At 36.4% G+C, this 22,741-nt stretch overlaps 1 protein-coding gene across 1 annotated transcript in view; it reads left to right on the forward strand.

Moving 5' to 3' along the window:
- Scn9a (sodium voltage-gated channel alpha subunit 9) overlaps window positions 1-22,317 on the forward strand; it is a 135,429-nt gene extending 113,112 nt beyond the window's left edge. Inside the window, exons 19-27 of the mRNA XM_090342710.1 lie at window positions 629-783; window positions 4,319-4,492; window positions 7,436-7,558; window positions 9,328-9,609; window positions 10,532-10,585; window positions 11,855-11,992; window positions 16,093-16,197; window positions 16,388-16,658; window positions 21,125-22,317. Of these exons, the coding sequence (XP_090198836.1) occupies window positions 629-783; window positions 4,319-4,492; window positions 7,436-7,558; window positions 9,328-9,609; window positions 10,532-10,585; window positions 11,855-11,992; window positions 16,093-16,197; window positions 16,388-16,658; window positions 21,125-22,317 (2,495 nt within the window). The remainder of the gene's footprint in view (window positions 1-628; window positions 784-4,318; window positions 4,493-7,435; window positions 7,559-9,327; window positions 9,610-10,531; window positions 10,586-11,854; window positions 11,993-16,092; window positions 16,198-16,387; window positions 16,659-21,124) is intronic.
- The last annotated feature ends 424 nt before the right edge of the window (window positions 22,318-22,741 follow it).

Genomic DNA, 22,741 nt, shown 5'->3' on the forward strand with positions numbered 1-22,741 from the left:
GAATCACTTACAGTTTAGTCATTCATACATTCATTAAACAAACATGGTTTTAAACAGTGTGGAAGATATTGATAAGAAATCAGAAAATTAGGGGCCGGGAGTTTGGCCTAGTGGTAGAGTGCTTGCCTAGCATGCACGAAGACCCCAGTTCAATTCCTTGGTACCACATGCATAGAAAAAAGCTGGAAGTGGTGCTGAGGCTCAAGTGGTAGAACTCTAACCTTGAGAAAGCCCAAGACTAGCAAAAAAAAAAAGATATCAGAAAATAATATACTAATCATTTTAAATGATTGACAAATCTTAATAAAACATTATGCCAGTTAGAAGATGAATCTACCAGAAAGTATAGGTATCGTTATTAGAAACAATCTGGTCCACATATTTTAGTAGCATATTCCTTACATAATAAGCTCTGCAGATGACCATGAAGATATTCTTTCTGTGTAATTAGTCATGAAGGAGATTTAAATCAGAATCAAGACTTACCACTACTAGGATGGCTGTTTTTCTGTCAGTGTCATTATGTTTTGGTGGAGGTAAACAGGAATTGGACAGCCCATTCATTGCTACTTAACCAGTTTATTTATCCTAAGTATTGAGATTTTTACCTGCATGTCTTTCTGGCTAGGTTGTGTGCGGAGATTCCCATGCTGTCAAGTTAACATAGACTCAGGAAAAGGGAAAATCTGGTGGAATATCCGTAAAACCTGCTACAGGATAGTAGAACACAGTTGGTTTGAAAGCTTCATTGTTCTCATGATCCTGCTGAGCAGTGGAGCTCTGGTAAGTGATCTCATACCTAAGACAATAAACTGTCAGTGCTTTCAAGAAATGATTTGGAAGATTAAACAGCCAGTTATTTGTGGGGTTTTTGTGGTTGTTTTGTTTACTGTATATGAGTCAAAGTACTTTTTTCATCTATATGTTAGTAAGACACTTTCTCTCTCTCTCTCTCTGTGTGTGTGTGTGTGTGTGTGTGTGTGTGTGTGTGTGTGTGTGTGTGTGTGTATCTTTACTGGGGCTTGAACTCAGGGCCTGGGCAGTGCCCCTGAACCTTTTGGCCTAAGGGTAGTGCTCTACCACTTGAGCCACAGCTTCACTTCCTACTCTTTTGTGCTAAATTGGAGTTAATAATCTCAAACTCTTTTTTGCCCACACTGGTTACCAATCTCAATTCTTAGACCCAAGCCTCCTGAATAGGTAGCATTACAGGAATAGCCACTGGTGCCAAACTCAAGAATAGCTTTTAAGAATTCAACAGGAATTGAACTCAGAACCTTGGACTTCCTAGAAGTGTGCTCTTCTACTTGAACCATGTTCCCAGCCCAGGTTTTTTCTTATAGGGATAGAAAGCTGACTGACTAACACATAGAGCCTGAGAGTTGGGCTCGTCACGGTAGTCTAGGCTGGAGCTATTTTTGTGGTAGTCTCCTGGGGACTCTATTATTTTTAGCCTTGTTTTCTCCTTTTCTTATTCCTAGTATTACATGACATTTCTCTTGGATTTCCTTCTTCTCTCCACCCTTATCCTCTTCACTACAAGCAGGTTATAGGCACATGTTCCTTTCCAACTATCTCTGGGAAAGAGATATTACATGATTAGACGCTGAAGGGAAAGTTTGCCCAGGGATCACACACAGCTATTCAGTGCCATGGGTTCAGCCAGTTGTTTTTAACTGAGAAATTAACTCATGTGACTACCAAGGACAAAAAAAAATAGTGGAACTCTGTGAATGTTTAAAGAGATCACCAATATGCCAGGTATTACTCAGATTCTCTTGAATACCAAGATGGATATGATCTAGGAACAATACTCAGGAGTGGAAGGGATAACAGGATAGAGAGATAAGGATTACAGGATATATTGTAAGCGGAGTGTATACATAAAGGCCTTAGCAAAGACAATAATTTTATAGGTTTGATTTTTAGGATATCAGACGGTGCTCTGCAAGGTCTAAAAAGAATGAGCATTTCTGTTAAGCTAAGCAAGGTAGATTGAAAGATAAGGTATACAGTGCTAAAGAAGCATTAAAAATATCTAGAGGAGCCAGGCACAGTGGCTCACTCCTGTAATCCTAGCTACTCAGGAGGCTGCGATCTGAAGATCAAGGTTCAAAGCCAGTCTGGGCAGAAAAGAACCTGAGACTCTTACCTCCAATTAACCTCTAGAAAAATGGGCAGTGGGGCTTGACTCAATGTTAGGATGGTAGCCTTGAGCTCAAGAGCTCAGGGACAACACCTATGCTCAGAGGTTGGGCTGTAGCCTTGAGCTGAAGAGCTCAGGGAGGGCACCCAGGCCGAGTTCAAGCCCCTTGACCCACAAAACAAAACAAAACAAGAAAACAGATATATTATATCTGGGGGATTAAATGTGGATGAATTTCACAGAATGCTGTAGTAGGAGGAATAAGTATATGGTTGTCCACATACTTTAAGACTGATAAGCATAAGTCAGCTCATGAAGCATTGAACATGCTTTTTATTTTTATTTTTTTAGAGAGACAAAAGTAATTTTTATTTTAAAAACAAATAATCTTTTTATATTTTTATTATAATTAATAGAAGGGTTACATTCAGAGGAAGGCAATTGATATACCAAAGGCAGAATGAGATAAGTTTTTCCTTCTTACACATACATAAGTACTTTCTATGCAAGTTGAAAGAGACAAGCACGTTCTTTTTTGTGTGTGTGGGTCATGGGACTTGAAAGAGATCTGAGAGGCCCACAGGCTGTTTGAGCAATTTTCTAATTGTCTTTCTTTCCTGCTGATTATAGTGGAGATGAGCTATTAGGTTCCTATATCCAGCCAACTATTCACTAGAGATTTCCAAATACATCTTTATCTCAAAATCAGGAAACATAATAACAAGAGCACCAAAAACTAAGATGATTTTTGAGGGAAAGGATATCTAAAACCAGAATTCAAATGAATCATATGAGGAATAGAGGGAAGAATTTCAAAAAGTTAATATTTTTATTCAGGGACTTGGCACCCACTCATCTTACATGTACAGATAAATCAACAGGTTGAATTAAAATCCCTTGTACTACTCCTTAAAGATAATAAAAATAGATTAAGATTTCTCTCTAAAATACCAACAATATTCAATACTATTAGTACGTATGTATTGCATATTATTTATTTTACTCATTTAATTTTCAAGGACCTGTGTGAAGTTATAGTATTTTCTTCATTCTCTCAATTAGGAAGGCAAATTCAGAGTTTAAAATTGAGCTGAGTGTTCCATGTCTAGTAATGGATAAAGTTACAACTGAATAAAACTTCGCAGCCATTGTTTCCTTTACTCATCAAAAGAAAATACCAAAAAGGAAAACAAATGAATGAATGGTAGCTGAAGTTAGTAACACAAAAACTTAAATCTCAAATCAAGTAGTTTTCACATGGTGGCATCCTTGTCTTTTTCTTCCCCTACATCTGTTAAATTAGCCCTAAAAACTTGGACCCCTGCAACTGAGTCCAGTCGTCAAGGTGCGGGTCTAGTTAAAATGAGGTACACACTGATGCCCACCACTGCTAATCCGGCTAGGAAGCTGAACTCCAGATCTAAGAATGGGCTTCTTCCTTGGGAATAACCCTCTTCCTTGTCTTGTTTTAATGATGGAGACATAGCAAATTTATATTGGGATATAGCTTCCCTGATTGCTCCAGAACTTGGAAAAAGGGACAATAAGTCCTTAGATTTCAAAGCCTTTTCTGAACTTGGATTCCATTCACTTTCAGAACCTTCACAGTTTCTGGTACATTTTCATGCTCTTAGCTTTCTCCATCTCAACTTCTCTATTTTCTTCAATATTGGTATCAACAGTATATTGTTTAAAACTGCTAAAAAGTAGCTTTTAAATATTGACAGCATTACTTTGAACAAAAGAATAAGAATGATACAACTTGATAACTGTCAATAGATAATATTATGTTAAGACACAAAGTTATAGATCCTTGTGATATCATTCTCCCACCAAGGTAAAGAGTGTTTCAATATGAACCCACATATGCTAAAGACTTTGTTCTGCTTAGGAATAATTTTTCTCAGCATCTCAGTGAGCCTCATTCTTTAAGTTATTTCTCAAGAGATTTGTGACTATAACCATGATAGCATTGAGTATCACTTAACAAAAATTCTTGGATAATAAATAAGTGCCATAGTCATGGAATGAATTTAAAGATAATTTGTAAAGTCAAAGTTGTTGATGAATGGTGATACATGGGTGCAGAATAACAAGAGAGTCACCTGTATTCTCTAGCCCTCTTATGCTACTGCAATTTCTAAGTTATAAATTCAATTATTTGTTCAACAGGCTTTTGAAGACATCTATATTGAAAAGAAAAAGACTATTAAGACCATCCTGGATTATGCTGACAAAATATTCACTTACATCTTCATTCTGGAAATGCTTCTCAAGTGGGTGGCATATGGTTATAAAACCTATTTCACCAATGCCTGGTGTTGGCTGGACTTCTTAATTGTTGATGTAGGTATATCAGAACACATTGCAAAGGATTATATACTCTTTACTTAATGTTCCCAAACATATTCATCAATTTTACATATTATATAATTTTTAAAATTTTACTGTCAGAGTGATGTATAGAGGGATTACAGTTAAATTTCTAAGGTAGTGAGTATATTACTTCTCAAACATTATTACCTCTTCCTATGTTTTCCTCCCAATCCCTCCTCTCACACCCTCCCAAGTTGTAAAGTTAATTTCCAAGATATTGCCTTGTGAATATTGCTGTTAAATTGGTCTACTCTTTGTTCTTTGTCTCCTCATCTTGTTTCTCCCCCTTCCTTTCCCTAATTTGAATAAATAAATAAACAATATACACTACACCAGGTACCAAACTCAGATACAGGGATAAACCATAAGAGAAAATAAAAACAGAAATCACTTCACATAGTACATTAAAAGCAACAACAAAATAAACCTCTTGTTTCCATATCCTAGAGTTTCACATAGCATCATCCTTGATAGTCATATGTACTTAGCTATTGAGCTATTATGATCCTCTGGTAGGAAAATCCTACGTATATACTAATGATTTCAAATGAGGGAAACCATGATCTTACGTTTCTTTGCATCTGGCTTACTTTACTTAATATGATTTTTTCCAAATCAGTTAATTCCTTTATGAATGGGATGATCACATCCTTTCTGATGGCAGCATAGAATTACATTGTATATGAAACCACATTTTCTTGATCCATTCATCTTCTGAAGGAGATCTGAGTCGATTCCATATCTTAGCTATGGTAAATAATTCTCCAGTGAACATGGGTGTACTAGTAGCTTTAGTGTGGGCTTGTTTGTGGGCATCAGTGTAAATGCCAAGGAGCTCTATGTTTAGTCTTTTGAGAAACTGCCAAACTGGCTGAACCAGTTTACACTCCCACCAACCTTGTAGTAGTATTGCCTTCTGGCTACATCTCTGCCAGCAACAGTTATTATTAGATTTCTTGAAAATGGCCATTCTAATTGAGGTGAGGTGGAATCTCAGAGTTGTTTTGATTGCATTTATTTTATTTTTTGATAGATTCATGTACTTTCTACCCATCTGTACATTTTAAGCATATTTTTACAGACATTGGAAATGTGTCTGTGGTGAATGGTTAAACATGAATTCTTCAACAAAAACCATTTCTCTTATTGACTTCTCTCATAATCAAGTGAATTTTTGCATCATGTTTTCTACAATCAAATGAAATTTTCATGTGAATTTAGGTATCATTGCTTTTAAGATTAACAAAATGAGAGAGTAAAACAAAAAGAAAGAAAGAAACAAAGAAGAAAAGAGAGAAAGAAAGACAGGAAAGAAGGTGAAAGAAAGGAAGAAAGAAAGAAAGAAAGAAAGAAAGAAAGAAAGAAAGAAAGAAAGAAAGGGAGAAAGAAAGAAAGATAGGGAAAAGAGGAAAACAGAAGAGAGAGAAATAAGAAAGGAAGGAAAGAGAGAGAAAGAAAAGAAGAAAAGAAAAGAAAGAAAGAAAGAGAAAAAAAGAAGTAAAAGAAAAGAAATAAAGATAGGAATAAAGAAAGAAAAAAATGGATCTGGGTCTTGCTGGCTCATGCCTGAGCCTGAGGTATGAGGATCCAGGTGTGAAGCATCAGCTGGGACAGGAAACTGCATTAGATTCTTATCTCCAATTAAGCACTAGAAAACTAGAAAGTGGAGCTACAGCTCAGTGCCCAAGTGCTGAGTTCAAATCTCATGACCAGATTTTTAAAAGCTAGAGAGTGAATGAGTAATGGAAAAGGGTACCTTGTAAAGAGGAAACAGGGTTTTCCCAATATATTATTGATGTTACATTTTGTGTAATATTCGAAAGTAACTACATGAGGACAATTTAACACCTCCTATTACATCAATTAGTTTATTTTTCTCAAATAGAAGCAACAGCGAATTTGTAACCAATGGATTTTCTTCCCTAAACTAAGTATAAGGAAGTTGAGTCTCAAATGTTCTTTTCTGGACAACTTCAGTCTCTTATATTACTACCTTAGTTCATACTGAAGACATCCTCTTAGACATTGTGTCCTGGTACCTAATGGGAAATAAATACTTTAGAAGTTTGTTGTTGTTGACATGCAAGGTTTGAACCCACAGTTTTGTTTATGCTAGGAAAGTACTTGACCACTGAACTACAATCCTAGCCTATAAATGAATGTTTAAATATGAGTTTTCTGAATGTATTCTCAGATTCAAATCTAAACTCAGTGACGGATTCCCTCTTCCGTTTGTAAAATTTATGCTAACTGCCTTTCTGGTCAGTGATCTTTTAAGAGATAATCTGTGAAGATCAAAAGAAATTTCATGTGATCTTTGTGGCTAATCTATCTTATTTGATACAGTTCTTAAAAATTAAGGTCTATTTTAGAACCAATAAAATCATTTGATCTCATATTTCCTTCCAATTAGCTGAGAATTTTTTCACAAATTGTAAACCTTGAGAAATGGAAAGATAGAAATAATTTGTTCTGTGATTTGATCTTAAATTCATTAGTCTGGAGAGTGTTTCTGAGTAAAGTTCACACTCAGGCTTAGAATTAGTTGAGTCAATGCCACAGATTTCAGAATCTTATGCGGTGGATTTTCATTTCAACAAAAGTTTGGGCAGCTTTTCTAGTTAAATGTTCCCATTCAACAAACAATACATAACCACTGATTACAAACATGTAAATGCTATATGCATTGCTTTATTTTTTTCTATGATTTTATTATTGTTTAGCCACCCCTGTCATCCCTTTTTCTTTTTCTTTCAAAACCTTCAACCATACCTGAGTTTTGAGTCATGCTGCTATAACATGGTATAGAACATTTATTGTTCATATTCAACCTGTTTTAATGATCTTTGAAAAAGATATTTTCTCTTTGTTTTATCATTTCCTTAAAATAATTCATGTTTTTTTTTTTTACAGGTTTCTTTGGTTACTTTAGTAGCAAACACCCTGGGATACTCAGATCTTGGCCCTATTAAATCCCTTCGGACACTGAGAGCTTTGAGACCTCTGAGAGCGTTATCTAGATTTGAAGGAATGAGGGTAAGAAAACATTCAACTTCCTAACCTTAAGCATATATGTACAGATGTAACCTTAAGTACAAATGTCCGATATGACCCAGTGCATTTCTTTAAAAATGAAAAATCTTTCATATATATATTTGTGTATGTATGTGTCTGCTTATACATGTGTATGATATTGTTAAGAAAATGATTAGGTCGTCGTACTGATTTCATCCTTAAAGAGTAACATTTCAAAACTATTGGAATTGTATCAAAATTTCACTTGACAAAAGCTAATGCTTTGACAGATTTATTTTCCCGTGGGTATGTAGTATCTAAGAAGAGATTCATGGAGAAAAGACCAAGTTAAATGAACACCAGTCTGTTCTATCTAGCATTTACATTACTTTAGCAACTCCTCCTTAACTGACAAGCAAGACAGTGGCTGTACTTTCTTTAATAAGTCCTTATTGTTTCCTTTCTCCTAGTTTCTTCCCATTCAGCTTTGTGTTTTCTTTGTACTTCTGTCTTCTCCCAGCTTGTCCCTACTGCTTCAACCACAATTCCCCCCTCCATATGTAGCAGTCAAGATACAATCAATGCCAACACCTTCTTCCCTTTACCTCAATTAAAATCTGCCTTGTCTTTCTATGTCATCATAATTGCACACCATTCTACAATGATGGTTTACCTGAACTCTTCATTATATTTCAAGGGTGCAGGGTGTTTGGGAGGCAATGACAAGAAAGATCCATGTGCCTGGGGAATAGGAGTAGAGAAGAGTAGCAAAAAATAAGAATTTCCCATGGAGAAGGGTGAGGTGGCAATCAATTGTAGAAGTGATTCAGATCACTGGCAATCAACAGATAAAATGCTGATGAGCAGAAATAAAAGTAGAATATGCCTTGGTTTTAGTCTTAGCTCAGACTGACAGTGTCTATATCTGACTAAGTACTTAAATAAAAAGTATTTTGAGACAGAATTACAAATTCAAAAAGATTGATCTCATTTTGCAAAAATCTGCATCTAAAGATTCAAACCATTAAAATGCTCCTAATATTAATTCCATTTAATGCAAATGTACAGTTTCTCTATACTGGAGAATCTTCAATGCTGGTAATTCTGAAATTAATGACTTGAAATGTGTATCTTAGTTAATTTTATCATTTATATTTATTGGGTGAAGATTTCATCTTATAAATATCAGTTTTTGCATATTAGTTTTATTTTTATTAAGATTGTAATATTGTATTGTTTGTTTTGTGTTTTTGATAATAATTTTACTGTGTGAACCATGAAATTTATAGACTCAGTGTTCACAGAAGTTAAGGCTATCTTTGTCTTGTATGGAGCATAGAGTATAGAGCATAGAACAAAGAAGACATTCAATACACACACACACACACACACACACACACACACACACACACACACACATATATATATTGGTTGGGTAATTTGATGTCTTAAATATTTAGAGTTTTTTTTATTTATTTATTTGTTTATTTATTTATTTATACCAGTCCTGGGGCATAAACTCAGGGCCTGAACACTGTTCTTGGGCTTTCTCAAGGCCAGAGATCTACCACTTGAGCCACAGCACCACTTCCAGCTTTTTCTACGTGTGTAGTACCAAGGAATGGAACCCAGGCCTTCACACATGCTAGGCAAGCACTCTGCCACTAAGCATAATGCCCAGCCCTAGACGTCTTTTTTCCTACACCCTGTAATTATACCTTGATGTTGCCTATGTGTTGGTTTTTTTTTCTGTCCAAACTGAGTCTACTTTGCTTTGCTTTGCATACTAGGTGGTTGTAAATGCTCTGATAGGAGCAATTCCTTCCATCATGAATGTGCTTCTCGTGTGTCTAATATTCTGGCTAATATTTAGTATCATGGGAGTAAATTTGTTTGCTGGCAAGTTCTACGAGTGTGTAAACACCACAGATGGAACAAGGTTCTCTATACAGCAAGTTAAAAATCGTTCTGAGTGCTTTGCCCTGATGAATGCTAGTGCAAATGTACGATGGAAAAACCTCAAAGTCAACTTCGATAACGTTGGACTTGGTTACCTGTCTCTACTTCAAGTTGTAAGTCATTCTTTTCATAAGTTCTTATTATGTTAGGGGCTGTTGAGGGAAAGAAATGAGTCATTCTTTCAACAAATTAAGAGAACTTATAAGATGCATTTATATTATGGCCCCTTCAAAATAGAGTTTTTTTAAGAGCTAGGTATGATTATGATGCATAGGCTTCTGGTATGTGAGAGATATAAACTCACAATTTACTATTTGGTGTGATTTGAGTCCACATTGTACCACCTGGCTATTACTTCAAAAATAAGTAGTCATTTTGTCCTTCTAGGTTTACCTTAACGTAAGTGACAGGGACTTCCTACTGGCAGAGAGAATCTGAAGAAATGGATTAAAAAAAAAAAGTGTTTCCTGCTGAAATCATAGCATTCTGTGTCACTTTTGGAAAATAAAAGATTACATACAAACTTTACAGACATTTGAAATAATTTAGAAGTACTTATTTGGAGAAATACTGAGAATTCTGTCTCTTAGGAAAACAATATTGTAGCTGAGTGTGGTGGCTCACACCTGCAATCCTAGATACTCCGGAGGCTGAGATCTGAAGATTAAGGATCAAAGCCAGCCTGTCACAAAAGGACCTGAGACTCTTATTTCCAATTTACCTCTAGAAAACAGAAAGTTGGGCTTGGCTCATGGGTAGGATGGTGGCTTTGAGCTGAAGAGCTCATGGACAATGCCCAGGCCTGGGGGTACGGAGATAGCCTTGAGCTGAAGATCTCAGGGAGATCTCCCAGTCGGAGTTCAGGCCCCATGACCCACAAAAAAAAACAACAAAAAGTGTTTTATGTTAAAGTAGCATTTTGAAGTAAAACTTACTGACAATATTACTTCATAAATGTAAGATTAAATATAAAATCCTAGATTAAAGTTTTAGAATATGAACTATGTGTTTAAATCTATAATGGTATATTTACAGGCAACTTTTAAGGGATGGATGGATATTATGTATGCAGCTGTTGATTCTGTTAATGTAAGTACTGTTTAAAATATCACTAAAGTTTACAATTTAAAACTGTTTTTAGGCTTGTTCAGTTATTTAAAGCTATACCTCCATGTATGCCTTGCAAACTGTTCAAAATGTAGCCCAGTGGTTACAACCACAGCCTGATGCAAATTCTGATTTTACCACATTGTCCCAGCTCTGGCACTGACTTTGAGCAAAGAACTTTTCTTCCCTGAGCCTGAATTTATTCTTCTATTAAAAAAATGATAAGCTGGGGGGTGGTGGCTCACACGTTTAATCCTAGCTACTGAGGAGGCTGAGATCTGAGGATCATGGTTCAAAACAAGCCCAGTCACAAAAGGACCTGAGACTCTTATCTCCAATTAAACCTCTAGAAAATGGAAAGTTGGGCTTGGCTCAAGGGTAGGGTCGTGGCCTTGAGCTGAAGAGCTCAGGGACAAGCCGGGGACAAGTTCAAGCCCCATGACCCAGAAAAAAAATGATGTAATCTACTGTCTACTTTGTAAGATACCTGTGAGGATCCAGTAAGACAAAGCAAGCAGCACAGCTAGCATAGGACTTTGACATATGTCAGTAAATTCAAAATACAATGATGTTGTTTTAAATACAATGATCATAGTTTTATGCGTTAAACACTTTGAAAGAATATATGTGACAAATTCCATATACTAAAGAACTTTCAAGATGACTGGTTAGCAAATATTGTCATCATAATATCTAACAAATACATTTTCATAACCAAATTAATAAAATTTACATTAGTATGGTGAATTTCAATTATTCTATAAAATTATATTTTGGAAATGACACATGTACATTATGTCACTTGCTTAGTAAATATCTTTGCCACCTGAGAACAAATACCATGTAGAGATGGGATTTTGAAGATTATTAAATCTAGCCACATAGTGAAAATATGTATTTTCTACTGAATATAATTTTTTAAATGAATAGGTGTAGCCTTCACCGTGGTATAGGTTTTGTTGTTGTTTGCCAGTCCTGGGGCTTGAACTCAGAGCCTGGTCACATTTTACTCAAGGCTAGTGCCAGTTCTTGCTTTTTCTGTGTATGTGGTGCCAAGAAATCAAACGCAGGGCTTTGTTGTTCCTGCTTGGTGTGCATTCTTCCACTAGGCTACACTACTTGCCCCATCATAGAGTTTTTGTAATTCAAAATTTACTTAGTATAATACTTAGAACTCTATCCCATCAATCTCCATGAAAACAAATAATAAAATTCTTGTCAATCTATTGCTAACTTGTAGTGATTTTCCAGGTTCATGAGCAGCCAAAGTATGAATACAACCTCTACATGTACATTTACTTTGTCATCTTTATCATCTTTGGCTCATTCTTCACCTTGAACTTATTCATTGGTGTCATCATAGATAATTTCAACCAACAAAAAAAGAAGATAAGTATTTCAAATTTCTTCTTCACTGCACTGATAAATAAATGACTGGTTTCTCAAAAGTATGTTAGCTTTTTAAAATTGAATATCAATTAGTAATTTCTCTCATTTACCATGTCATTGACTTTCTCAAATACCATTCATGTAAAAATCAATTATATGCTTAATGTTATTCATTTGTTGTATAAAAAATAAATTTCCTTAATAGTAATTTTAAGCCAAATATATTGAATCATGTTGTTTCTGATAGGCTACATAAAGAAATGAATAATTAAGAAATATCCACTAATGATTTATTCAAAACGTATTTCACACATAGCTACTTTATTATTGTCTGCATTCCATATGGTGTGAGTTTGAAACATACTTAGGAAAGAATGCCCTAGACATGACTTCTAAGCTCAAGAACTTTCTATTACTGCATGAGTAGTGGCACAGCTCCTAAAAATTGAAATTTATTGAACATGGAGTTGGTTACTCTCCTGAAATGTTATTTCAATTATCATCCTTAGGATTTCCACAGCATAATAAGAAAACAAAATGCTTATACAACAGGAATTTATTGTATCATACATTGGGGGTTAGATATCCAATGTCTAAGTTCTTGTAGAATTCTTTCTTTAATTTCTGTTTATTCTGTTTTTATTGGAGTTTAAACTAAGGGCCTTACTGGTTGTCACTAGTGCCAGCCTTTGTCCTTGGCGGATGTCACTTAGTGCTTCTCACTGTGCTATTGAACCACACCTATGGCGCTTTCTTGCTCTAGTTATTTCTGGACAGGGTTTCCAGGTTTTCTATCTGGTCACCTCTGATTTTGAGCATGCAACCACTTCCTCTTTCATATCTAGAATTATGGATATCAACCATTATGCTAGCCAAGCAGAAATGTTGATATAAGTCTTTGAGATAAAGTCACTATGTCAACTTCTTTTGTTTGTGGGTTTTGTCCTGTCCCTGCATAGCTTAAGCTATAATCTTATTTCTTCCTCTCAAGGACCTGGGAATTCTAGGTTTGAGGCCATGACACTGACCTTAGCTGCAACTTTTCCTTCCTCCCTCCCTCCCTCCCTCCCTCCCTCCCTCCCTCCCTCCCTCCCTCCCTCCCTTCCTTCCTTCCTTCCTTCCTTCCTTCCTTCCTTCCTTCCTTCCTGCCTGCCTGCCTGCCTGAACAAAACACAGCCATTTCAGGCTTAGGTCTCATCCTGCTGAGACACAATGACCGCAGCTAAAACCTCCTGTAGGACCCCTCTCCCATCCTTTATAGGCATCTCCCATTCCCACGATGAAGACAATCGTGTGACTTGTGAAACATTAATCTTACATTACCTTAAAAATTAATACAGACCCTATAGAAACTCAACTCAGAAAATTCCCAAACAAGATATGAACTATAAACTCCTGATAACAGAACTCAGGAACAAAAGGCAAGGAACTAAGTGGAGAAGCCCAGTCAGGAAGAGGCATATGGGCAGGGCAGCTCCCCCCACTTCCTGTCACAGTTGCTGACCCCTCCTCTTGCCCACCAACACTGCGCGCCAAAGTCAGGTAGAAAAAGATAGGGTAGTTCAAATGACTCCCCAGAAACAGGTTATGTTTTGAGTAGTCACTCACTGTGACATAAGAAGATTGTGCAGTCCTGTATAAGTGGTACAATCCTATTGGCCCCTGTATATGGTCAACTAACGCCATATGGTCAGTGTGCTATAAAAACTCTGGAAACAAAGGAGAAGGGGCTCTCAACTCTAACCCGCTGAGTCGGTTGTGAGCCCAGGCTCGAGTTTGCAGTAAAAGGCTCTTATGCACTTACACCAGATGGGGCTCCTTGGTGTCTTTGAGGACCCCAAAATCTAGGGATTAAACTTCCTTTCTCTCTCTCTCTCTTTCTTTCTTTCTTTTCTTTCTTTCTTTGCTTGCTTTCTCTCTTCCTTCCTTCCTTCCTTTTTTCCTTCATCCTTTCTTCCTTTCTTTCATTTTTTGCCAATGGGCCTTGAATTCTAGACCTGGACACTGTTCCTGAGCTTCTACTCAAGGCTAGCTAATGCTTCCACTTTAAGCCACAGCACCACTGTTGGGGTTTCTGGTGGTTCATTAGAGATAAAGGTATTTTTAACTTTCCTGCCCCAGATAGCTTTAAACTGCATTCCTCAGATCTCAGCCTCCTGAGTTGCTAGATTACAGGCATTACATTAGAATTACAAACTAGTGCCTGGCTTTCTCCATCATATAACCTAGGTATCCCTTAGTTCATCAAAGTATAACTCCAAAATCTCTGTCTGTATTGACATGCTATTTCTCTCTTTCTCTCTTTTTTCCTAACAAGGAACTAGTCATTTCACTTTAGTGTGAATTGCATAATTTGATTACATCTACAACATCATTATTTCTAAATTAGGTATTAGGCATTAGAATCTCAACTCATTTGAGTGACACATTCAGCCATTAAGATCATCCATAATTATTACAGAAAATGTGTCAAAAATGAGGAAAATCACAGTTTAAGTAGTTTACCCAAAGTCATTACCCAAGATCATTATGTAATAGAGTTTAAATTGTCAGTTGTACATCCCATCAATCTCGAAGTTTTAGACATTTATTTTTCATTGGCTCTCTACTACATTGTCTCTTCAAATACCATAATATGAGGCAAATGATAAGGATCTTAAGTAAAGTGAACATGCATAGGCAACCAGAGGAACTATATAGAAGCTGGGTGAAAGGAATCACTCTGAGAGCAGTAGCTCGAGGGAAGGCAGAAGCAGCCCATATAAACTATTCTGGTCTCAATGGAAAATATCCAATCCAGACATATTAGAGGGGAGAGTCTAAAGTGTTGCTTGTATGTTTTTGGAAGCACAGAGATATTTGGAAGGAGAGGGGTAGAATTAGTAGAATGATTGCAGGTACTGGCATAACATCCACAAAGGCAGATAGATACATATTGATCAGAATACACTTAATGTATGTAATTGACTGCTATTGAAACCTTTATTCTTTCTCTAATGTAAATCAATGTAATTCAGCCTCTTAGTGTGTGTGTGTGTGTGTGTGTGTGTGTGTGTGTGTGTGTGTGTAAGTCAGATACTTTGATCTCAGTTCATGGTTCTCTTCACCCTTCTTTCTAATAATCAATCTCGCTTTACAAATTTTTCCACCAATTTATTGTCTCTATTTGTACTTCCCCATTAATAAGTTCAGTAATAATTAGGCTTTTGTCATCAACCATAAAGTGTTTTAGTAAAGATGAGAATGCAAGCTATCAATAGCTTTAAATTTTAAAAGGGAAAATTATATATATATATATATATATATATATCTTGATACCTCTGAGTAAATTCTAAATAACAACATTTTTCAGTAACTAATACCTTACTAGAAAGCTTGATCAGTTCTCTTTATCTAAAATTCTTAGGGTTCAATGTAATATTTCATGTTTTTGAGATTTTTTAAGTAGAGAGGTATCTTGGGGATGAGATACAAGTCTAAACACAAAGTTCATTTGTGTTTCAGACACACAAAAGAAGCAGGTAATTTTATATAGTAGTTTTGTGAGTTCATTTTTGGGCTACTGTCCACACATGAGGTCAGCTGTGGAATTCTCCACATGCCATGTTGGTGCACAAACAGTAAGATTTTTGGAACATTTCAGATTTCAGATTTTCATGCTAGGAATGCTCAAGGTGTCATGACTAAAGTTTCATAAGGGCTGGTCATGTATTGATATTATATGAATTATTGTGCATGTTCTTTAAACCTTCCTAATGTATTTGTTATGTAGCAAAAAGTTTTTTAAATGCCTGGTAAGAAAATTAGCAGAGAAATGAAAGTATTATCACACAGTGTATATTATGCATAGTGTTAGTATATTGAAAAATAATTGAGGCAATCATTATTATATAATGTCTATCAGATAGGCATATTATATCATACATGAGGACTTGTGACAATGCATGAGTAACTGGATAAGACAAATTTTGTGCATAGCTACCACATTCATAACAATATAGATCTAATTTCTATATTAATGCATTTAAACCATTTAATAAATTAGGATGAAAATCCACACTACTTCTGGTTTTAACTAGATTCATGTTTTATTTCTTTACCTGGGAGGTCAAGATATCTTTATGACAGAAGAACAGAAGAAATACTACAATGCAATGAAAAAGCTGGGGTCCAAGAAACCACAAAAGCCAATTCCTCGGCCTGGGGTAAATACACACACACACACACACACACACACACACACACACACACACACGCACGTGCGCATGCGCGCACGTGCACCATTACAACCATGTTAACTTTTTAATTGTGCTTAATTTTTCTTTAGTACATACTTTTCATTTGTGGGAGAATACATAAGAGATATACATTTTTTATGTTATTCTTCTTTTACAGAACAAATTCCAAGGATGCATATTTGACCTAGTAACGAACCAAGCTTTTGATATCACCATCATGGTTCTTATCTGCCTCAATATGGTAACCATGATGGTAGAGAGGGAGGGCCAGACTGACAACATGACGGATGTTTTATACTGGATAAATGTGGTTTTCATCATCCTCTTCACTGGAGAGTGTGTTCTGAAGCTGATATCTCTCCGACATTACTACTTCACAGTAGGGTGGAACATTTTTGATTTTGTCGTTGTGATTCTCTCCATTGTAGGTAAGGATATTTATTAACACAATTTTAATTACAAATGAATGCATCCCCACCCATACCCAGATAATTTTTTTTTAGTGTACACCTACTTTTGAGTAAGCTAGAATAACGGCAGAATGAATAAAATAACACAGACCTCCTATAAACATTGTAACTATTGGTATTCAGTTTCCAGGTTTAGCTTAAAATAACACAGGCCTCCTATAAACATTGTAACTATTGGTATTCAGTTTCCAGGTTTAGCTTTTGGAAAGATGGCTAATGAATTTATCCACACAAAGCCACAGAAAGAATATTATATTGCTTCCTATTTACAGGAAGAATTACATATAAGACTTGTTTTTGAGTGATTATATGAATGGCTAAAATATCTGAAAATTTTCACTGAAAGTTTAAGAAAGTCACAAATACTTTGTTCTTATTGTTTTGAGATATAATTGTTATGTTGCCCAGGTGGCCTTGAAACACCGCAGCCCTGGTTGGTCTGGAACTACTGGCAGTCCTCTTCTAAATTCCAAAATTACAGGCATATGCTGTCGTATTCAGTTAGAAAGACCTTATGTTACATTTACCAACATTAATCATTTTTGAAACATGGAAACACAGAAACTATACTTGAAGAAAAATCAATTAATGACTGAAATTAAAATAAAATGAGGGACGGGAGTTTAGCCGAGTGGTAGAGTGCATGCCCAAAGACCCAGGTTCTATTTCTTAATACCACATACATAGAAAAAAGCCGGAAGTGGTGCTGAGGCTCAAGTGGTAGAGCTCTAGCCTTGAGAAAACCCAAGGGCAATGCTCAGGCCCTGAGCTCAAGTCCCAGGACTTGCTAAATAAATAAAAAATAAATAAAATAAAGTGAAAAATCCAGAAATAATGTTGGCTTACAATCTAATGCATGGGATACAAGTAACCCAAAAAGCTGATGTAGTTTTAAGAACTATCTTGTACTTGGGTAGGAAGGCCATCAACCAGGCACTGGTGGCTCAGTACTGTAATTCTACTCAGGAGGCTGAGTGCTGAGAATCACAGTTGCAAGTCAGTCCAGACAGGAAAATTCCTGACACTCTGATCTCCAATTAACCATCAGAAAATAGGAAGTAGCTCTGTGGCCCAATGTAGTACAACACTAGCCTGGAACAACGCCTAGTTCAAGCCCCATGACTGACAAAAAAAAAAAAAAAAAGGAAGGTTGTCACTGAAATTGTGATGACTGCCTTCAGAAATTAACCTATAAATTTCATACTGATAAGTCTTTTTATATCTTGGGGATGGTAAACTGGCAATATAAATCTAAAACATTCTAAAATTTATATGGAGGAAAAAATAGAGTTTTACAATGTGGCTGTATATTGCTTGATATGAAGACTACTTATGATAACAACCTTTAAAAATAAAAGTTCACTGGAGCACCCAGAGTCTTGTGTCTTTAATCCTAGATACACAGGAGAATAAAAACAGAGGGTCACAGTTCAGAGTCAGCCAAGCAGACAAATCCAGGAGATTTTTATCTATAATTAACCAGCAAGAACCTGGAACTAAAGGCCTGGTCTACCTGAAAGAGAGGAAGCAATGAATGAAAAAAAGCCAGAGAAAGAATTCTAGATGTTTATTTATTTATTTAATTCAAAGAGATGGTCCAAAATTAAGCTTCAGTATAAGGAAAGTTGCCAATTTACCGATAAAAATATCACAAGAATCAAAGGGTTGTATTTTTTTTAAGTAGTCAATTAGAATGTACATGGAAATCATTTTTTATATAATAAAGGTTATCTAAACTAGGGCCTTGAGCGTTCTCTGTCATACCTCCAGTGTTAGAAATCAATTTGTTTTAGTACTCTGCAATGAACTTAGCATCTGGATGCTGTCCATTAGCATTTTTGCACAACTCTGCCATGCTTCCATGTGAGCCACAGATCCACTTCTGGCTTGTGGTGGTTAATTGGAGGTAAGAGTCTCATGGCCTTTCCTATCCATGCTGTCTTGGAATCTTTATCCTCACATCTCAGTCTCATGAATAGCTAGGATGACAATGTGGGCAAAGGAACACAGGCTATTGGAAATATATTTCAACTATGCAATTGAATAGAGCTTTTTATCTGTGATGCAAAACCTAGCCTTTAAAAAGAGTTTTATTAATCAACATTGAATATGACAACATAAAAATAAAAATATCAAATGGGGATAAAATTAACTGCACTAAAAAATAGAACCACAAAACATGGTTAAATTTTATGCAACATTTAAGTCCAACAAAAGAAAACAAAATTTCCAAGAGAAAATGCCATAGCACATTAAAAAATATTAAACATATATGAAAACAGGATAAGTAAGCCCAAAACACGATTTTAAAAACAGGGTCAAAAGAGCAATCAAGGAAGTGACTATAATCAAAGCACACAATGTATGGATATGTCACAATGAAACACTGACAATGTTCATGTGATTTACATCTACAAAAATGTGTTGCAAAGAAGAAGCAGCAAAGATATCCATTTACTTACAAAAAATTTGAAATAATGTTTGGTGCTGGGAGTTTGGCCTACTGGTAGAATGCTTGCCTATCATGCAGGAAGACATGGGTTCAACTCCTTGGTACCATATACGTAGAAAAAGCCAGAAGTGCTAGCCTTGAGGAAAGCCCAAGGACAGTGCCCAGGCCCTTAGTTCAAGCCCCAGTATTGGCAAAAAAAAATGTAGAATACTCAATAGGTGAAAAAATTGTAGATTTTTTATACATAGAAATAAATCACTGTAAGTGAAAAATTTATTATCATCAGAAATCATAACTCAGTGATATGCCCAATACTCAGTGTAAGAACAATTTTCATGCATTTCTATTAATAATACTAATTGTATAGACATTCTTTAGACAGCTTTGAAAATATAAAAATATTAAATATGCTATATGTCTCAAATTATATTTGTGTATTATCAAAACACATCATCATACAATTGGAAAAATGTACCTATAACAATACTCGATTTAGTTAAAAATGGAACGAATAAATGCTATTATTTCATGTGATATTTTGAGAGCATTGCACAATCATAAAAAACACATTTGGAACATTTACATGACATGTGGTGAAATGACTAGAATTTGTAAGAAATAAAAGGTAAAACGTGAGAAGGGGTATCAATGTGTGAGAAGTAATGCACCTACTATTTGGATAATAAAACTGTAACCCTCTATACATTACAATTAAAACAGAAATGAAAGGTACAAAATCGAATTATGATTATATTTATACATATATACCTGTATGTCTGTACTTGCAAAAGTGTCTAAAGTGACATTCAAAAAAACACTGGGAATTAATTAGGTATGATTGGTGCTTCATAATTTCCTTCTTAGCATTACAGTGTTGACTAAATTTTCTTTTTTTTCTTGTTTTTCATATATTTTTATTGTGATTAATAGAAGGGTTACATTATATTCACCAGATAGAAGGTGCATTACTTCACATAATTGATACCCTTTCTCATGTCTTGGTCCCCATTTCCCTCCCCCCACCCCCACCCCTCATCTTGTTTTCCTCCCTTCCCTATCTGACTTCAAATAACCAAATATGCCTATATACAATATATCAGATAGCCAGGTGAGATACTGTAACAATGTTAGATAACCAAGGGAAAGCAAAAGAGATGAGAGATAACATAGTACATGAAGGACAACAATCACTCATTATATGGCTTTTGTTTCTATATCCTGGAGGTCCTTTCATTTAGCATGATTCTATATGGCCTTAAGTATCTAGGTTTTGTTCTATTGTAAATCTCTGCTAGGAGAGCCCAAGGTTTCTACTGATTATGACAAATGAGGGAAACCATTGAGCCTATGTTCCTTTGAGTCTGGCTTAGTTCACTTTATATGATTTTTTTCCAAGTCTTTCCATTTTCTTACAAATGGGGAGATGTCGTTTTTTCTGACAGCAGCATAGAATTCCATTGTGTACAAATACCACATCTTGTTGATCCACTCATCAATTGAAGGACATCTAGGTTGGTTCCATATCTTTGCTATGGTGAATAGTGCTGCAATGAACATTGTTGTGCTAGTGGATTTAGTATGTCCTTGTTTCTGGATGATTGGGTAAATGCCAAGTAGTGGAATTGCTGGGTCATAGGGGAGCTCTATGTTTAGTCTTCTGAGGAACTGCCATACTGCTTTCCAAAGTGGTTGAACGTTGACCGAATTTTCTACATGAGTAGATACTGTGTAATTTTTACATAGCCATAATGTTGTATACCTATAATAATAATAGCATTTATAGGCCAAAGCAGGAAAATCCAGAGTTCAAACCTAGTGTATGTTACATACATATATTACTTTCAGTAATAATAATAATAATTCACAACAGATAATGAAGTCACAGCAGGTACATTTGTAGATAAAACTAACCATGGTATTCTCTAGCTTGAATATGTAAATATACCCTTTTTATTGTTTTGTTCCTATTTAGGCATGTTTCTTGCAGATATGATAGAAAAGTATTTCGTGTCCCCTACCCTGTTCCGAGTGATCCGCCTTGCCCGGATTGGCCGAATCCTCCGCCTCATCAAAGGGGCCAAGGGGATCCGCACGCTGCTCTTCGCTCTCATGATGTCCCTTCCCGCCTTGTTCAACATCGGCCTGCTGCTCTTCCTCGTCATGTTCATCTACGCCATCTTCGGGATGTCCAACTTTGCCTACGTGAAGAAAGAGGCTGGAATCAATGACATGTTCAACTTTGAGACGTTTGGCAACAGCATGATCTGCCTGTTCCAGATTACCACGTCTGCGGGCTGGGATGGGCTGCTAGCCCCGATTCTTAATAGTGCACCCCCAGACTGTGATCCCAAAAAGGTTCACCCAGGAAGCCCAGTGGAAGGAGACTGTGGGAACCCCTCGGTTGGCATTTTCTATTTCGTCAGCTACATCATCATCTCCTTCCTGGTGGTGGTGAACATGTACATCGCTGTCATCCTGGAGAATTTCAGCGTGGCCACGGAAGAAAGTACAGAGCCTCTGAGCGAGGATGACTTCGAGATGTTCTATGAGGTCTGGGAGAAGTTCGACCCCGATGCCACCCAGTTCATAGAATACAGCAAACTCTCTGACTTTGCAGCCGCCCTGGATCCTCCCCTTCTCATAGCAAAACCAAACAAAGTCCAGCTCATTGCCATGGACCTGCCCATGGTCAGTGGAGACCGGATCCACTGCCTCGACATCTTGTTTGCTTTTACAAAGCGTGTGCTGGGTGAGAGTGGAGAGATGGATTCCCTTCGTTCACAGATGGAAGAAAGGTTTATGTCTGCCAATCCTTCCAAAGTGTCCTATGAACCCATCACGACCACATTAAAGCGAAAGCAAGAGGATGTGTCGGTCACTGTCATTCAACGTGCTTACAGACACTACCGCTTGCGGAAAAATGTCAAAAATATCTCCAGTATATACATAAAAGATGTTGACAAAGATGATGATTTACCCAAAAAAGAAGACATAGTTTTCGATAATGTTCATGAGAACTCAAGTCCAGAAAAAACAGATGCAACTCCATCCACCATCTCTCCGCCTTCCTATGATAGTGTAACAAAACCAGACAAGGAAAAATATGAAACTGACAAAACAGAAAAGGAAGACAAGGGGAAAGATGGCAAAGAAGACACACAATAGGGCTTCCCTTCGGACAATATTGTTTACAGCCTGTGAAGGTGACTTACTTGGTGTTATTAAGACTCTTTCAAGGAGGTCTATGCCAAACATTTTTAAAAGTTAAAATACTCTCCAAAGCAGTGCTGCCACTTGCTCTGAATCACTGAGATGATTAGACAGCATTAGCAGATGGCTGTTTTGCATAGGTACTGATTATGCAAGAATTGTGACAGTAACTGCACGGATGGCTGATTATCAGAAACAAAAGTGAATTGGTTTTTCTTTTTAAGTCAGAAAACAGGTGAAACATTTTCCACATCTGCCTCGTTATCTTTTCCCTAGATTCTAATCATTCATATATCCACTGTAAATATTAAAGGCCAAAGGCCACACACACACACACACACACACACACATTTGCACAAACACGAATACGTGCACACAG

Source organism: Megascapheus bottae, chromosome 12 (assembly GCF_031878675.1).
Source record: "Megascapheus bottae isolate mThoBot1 chromosome 12, mThoBot2.hap1, whole genome shotgun sequence".
NCBI classification, from domain to species: Eukaryota; Metazoa; Chordata; class Mammalia; order Rodentia; family Geomyidae; genus Megascapheus; species Megascapheus bottae.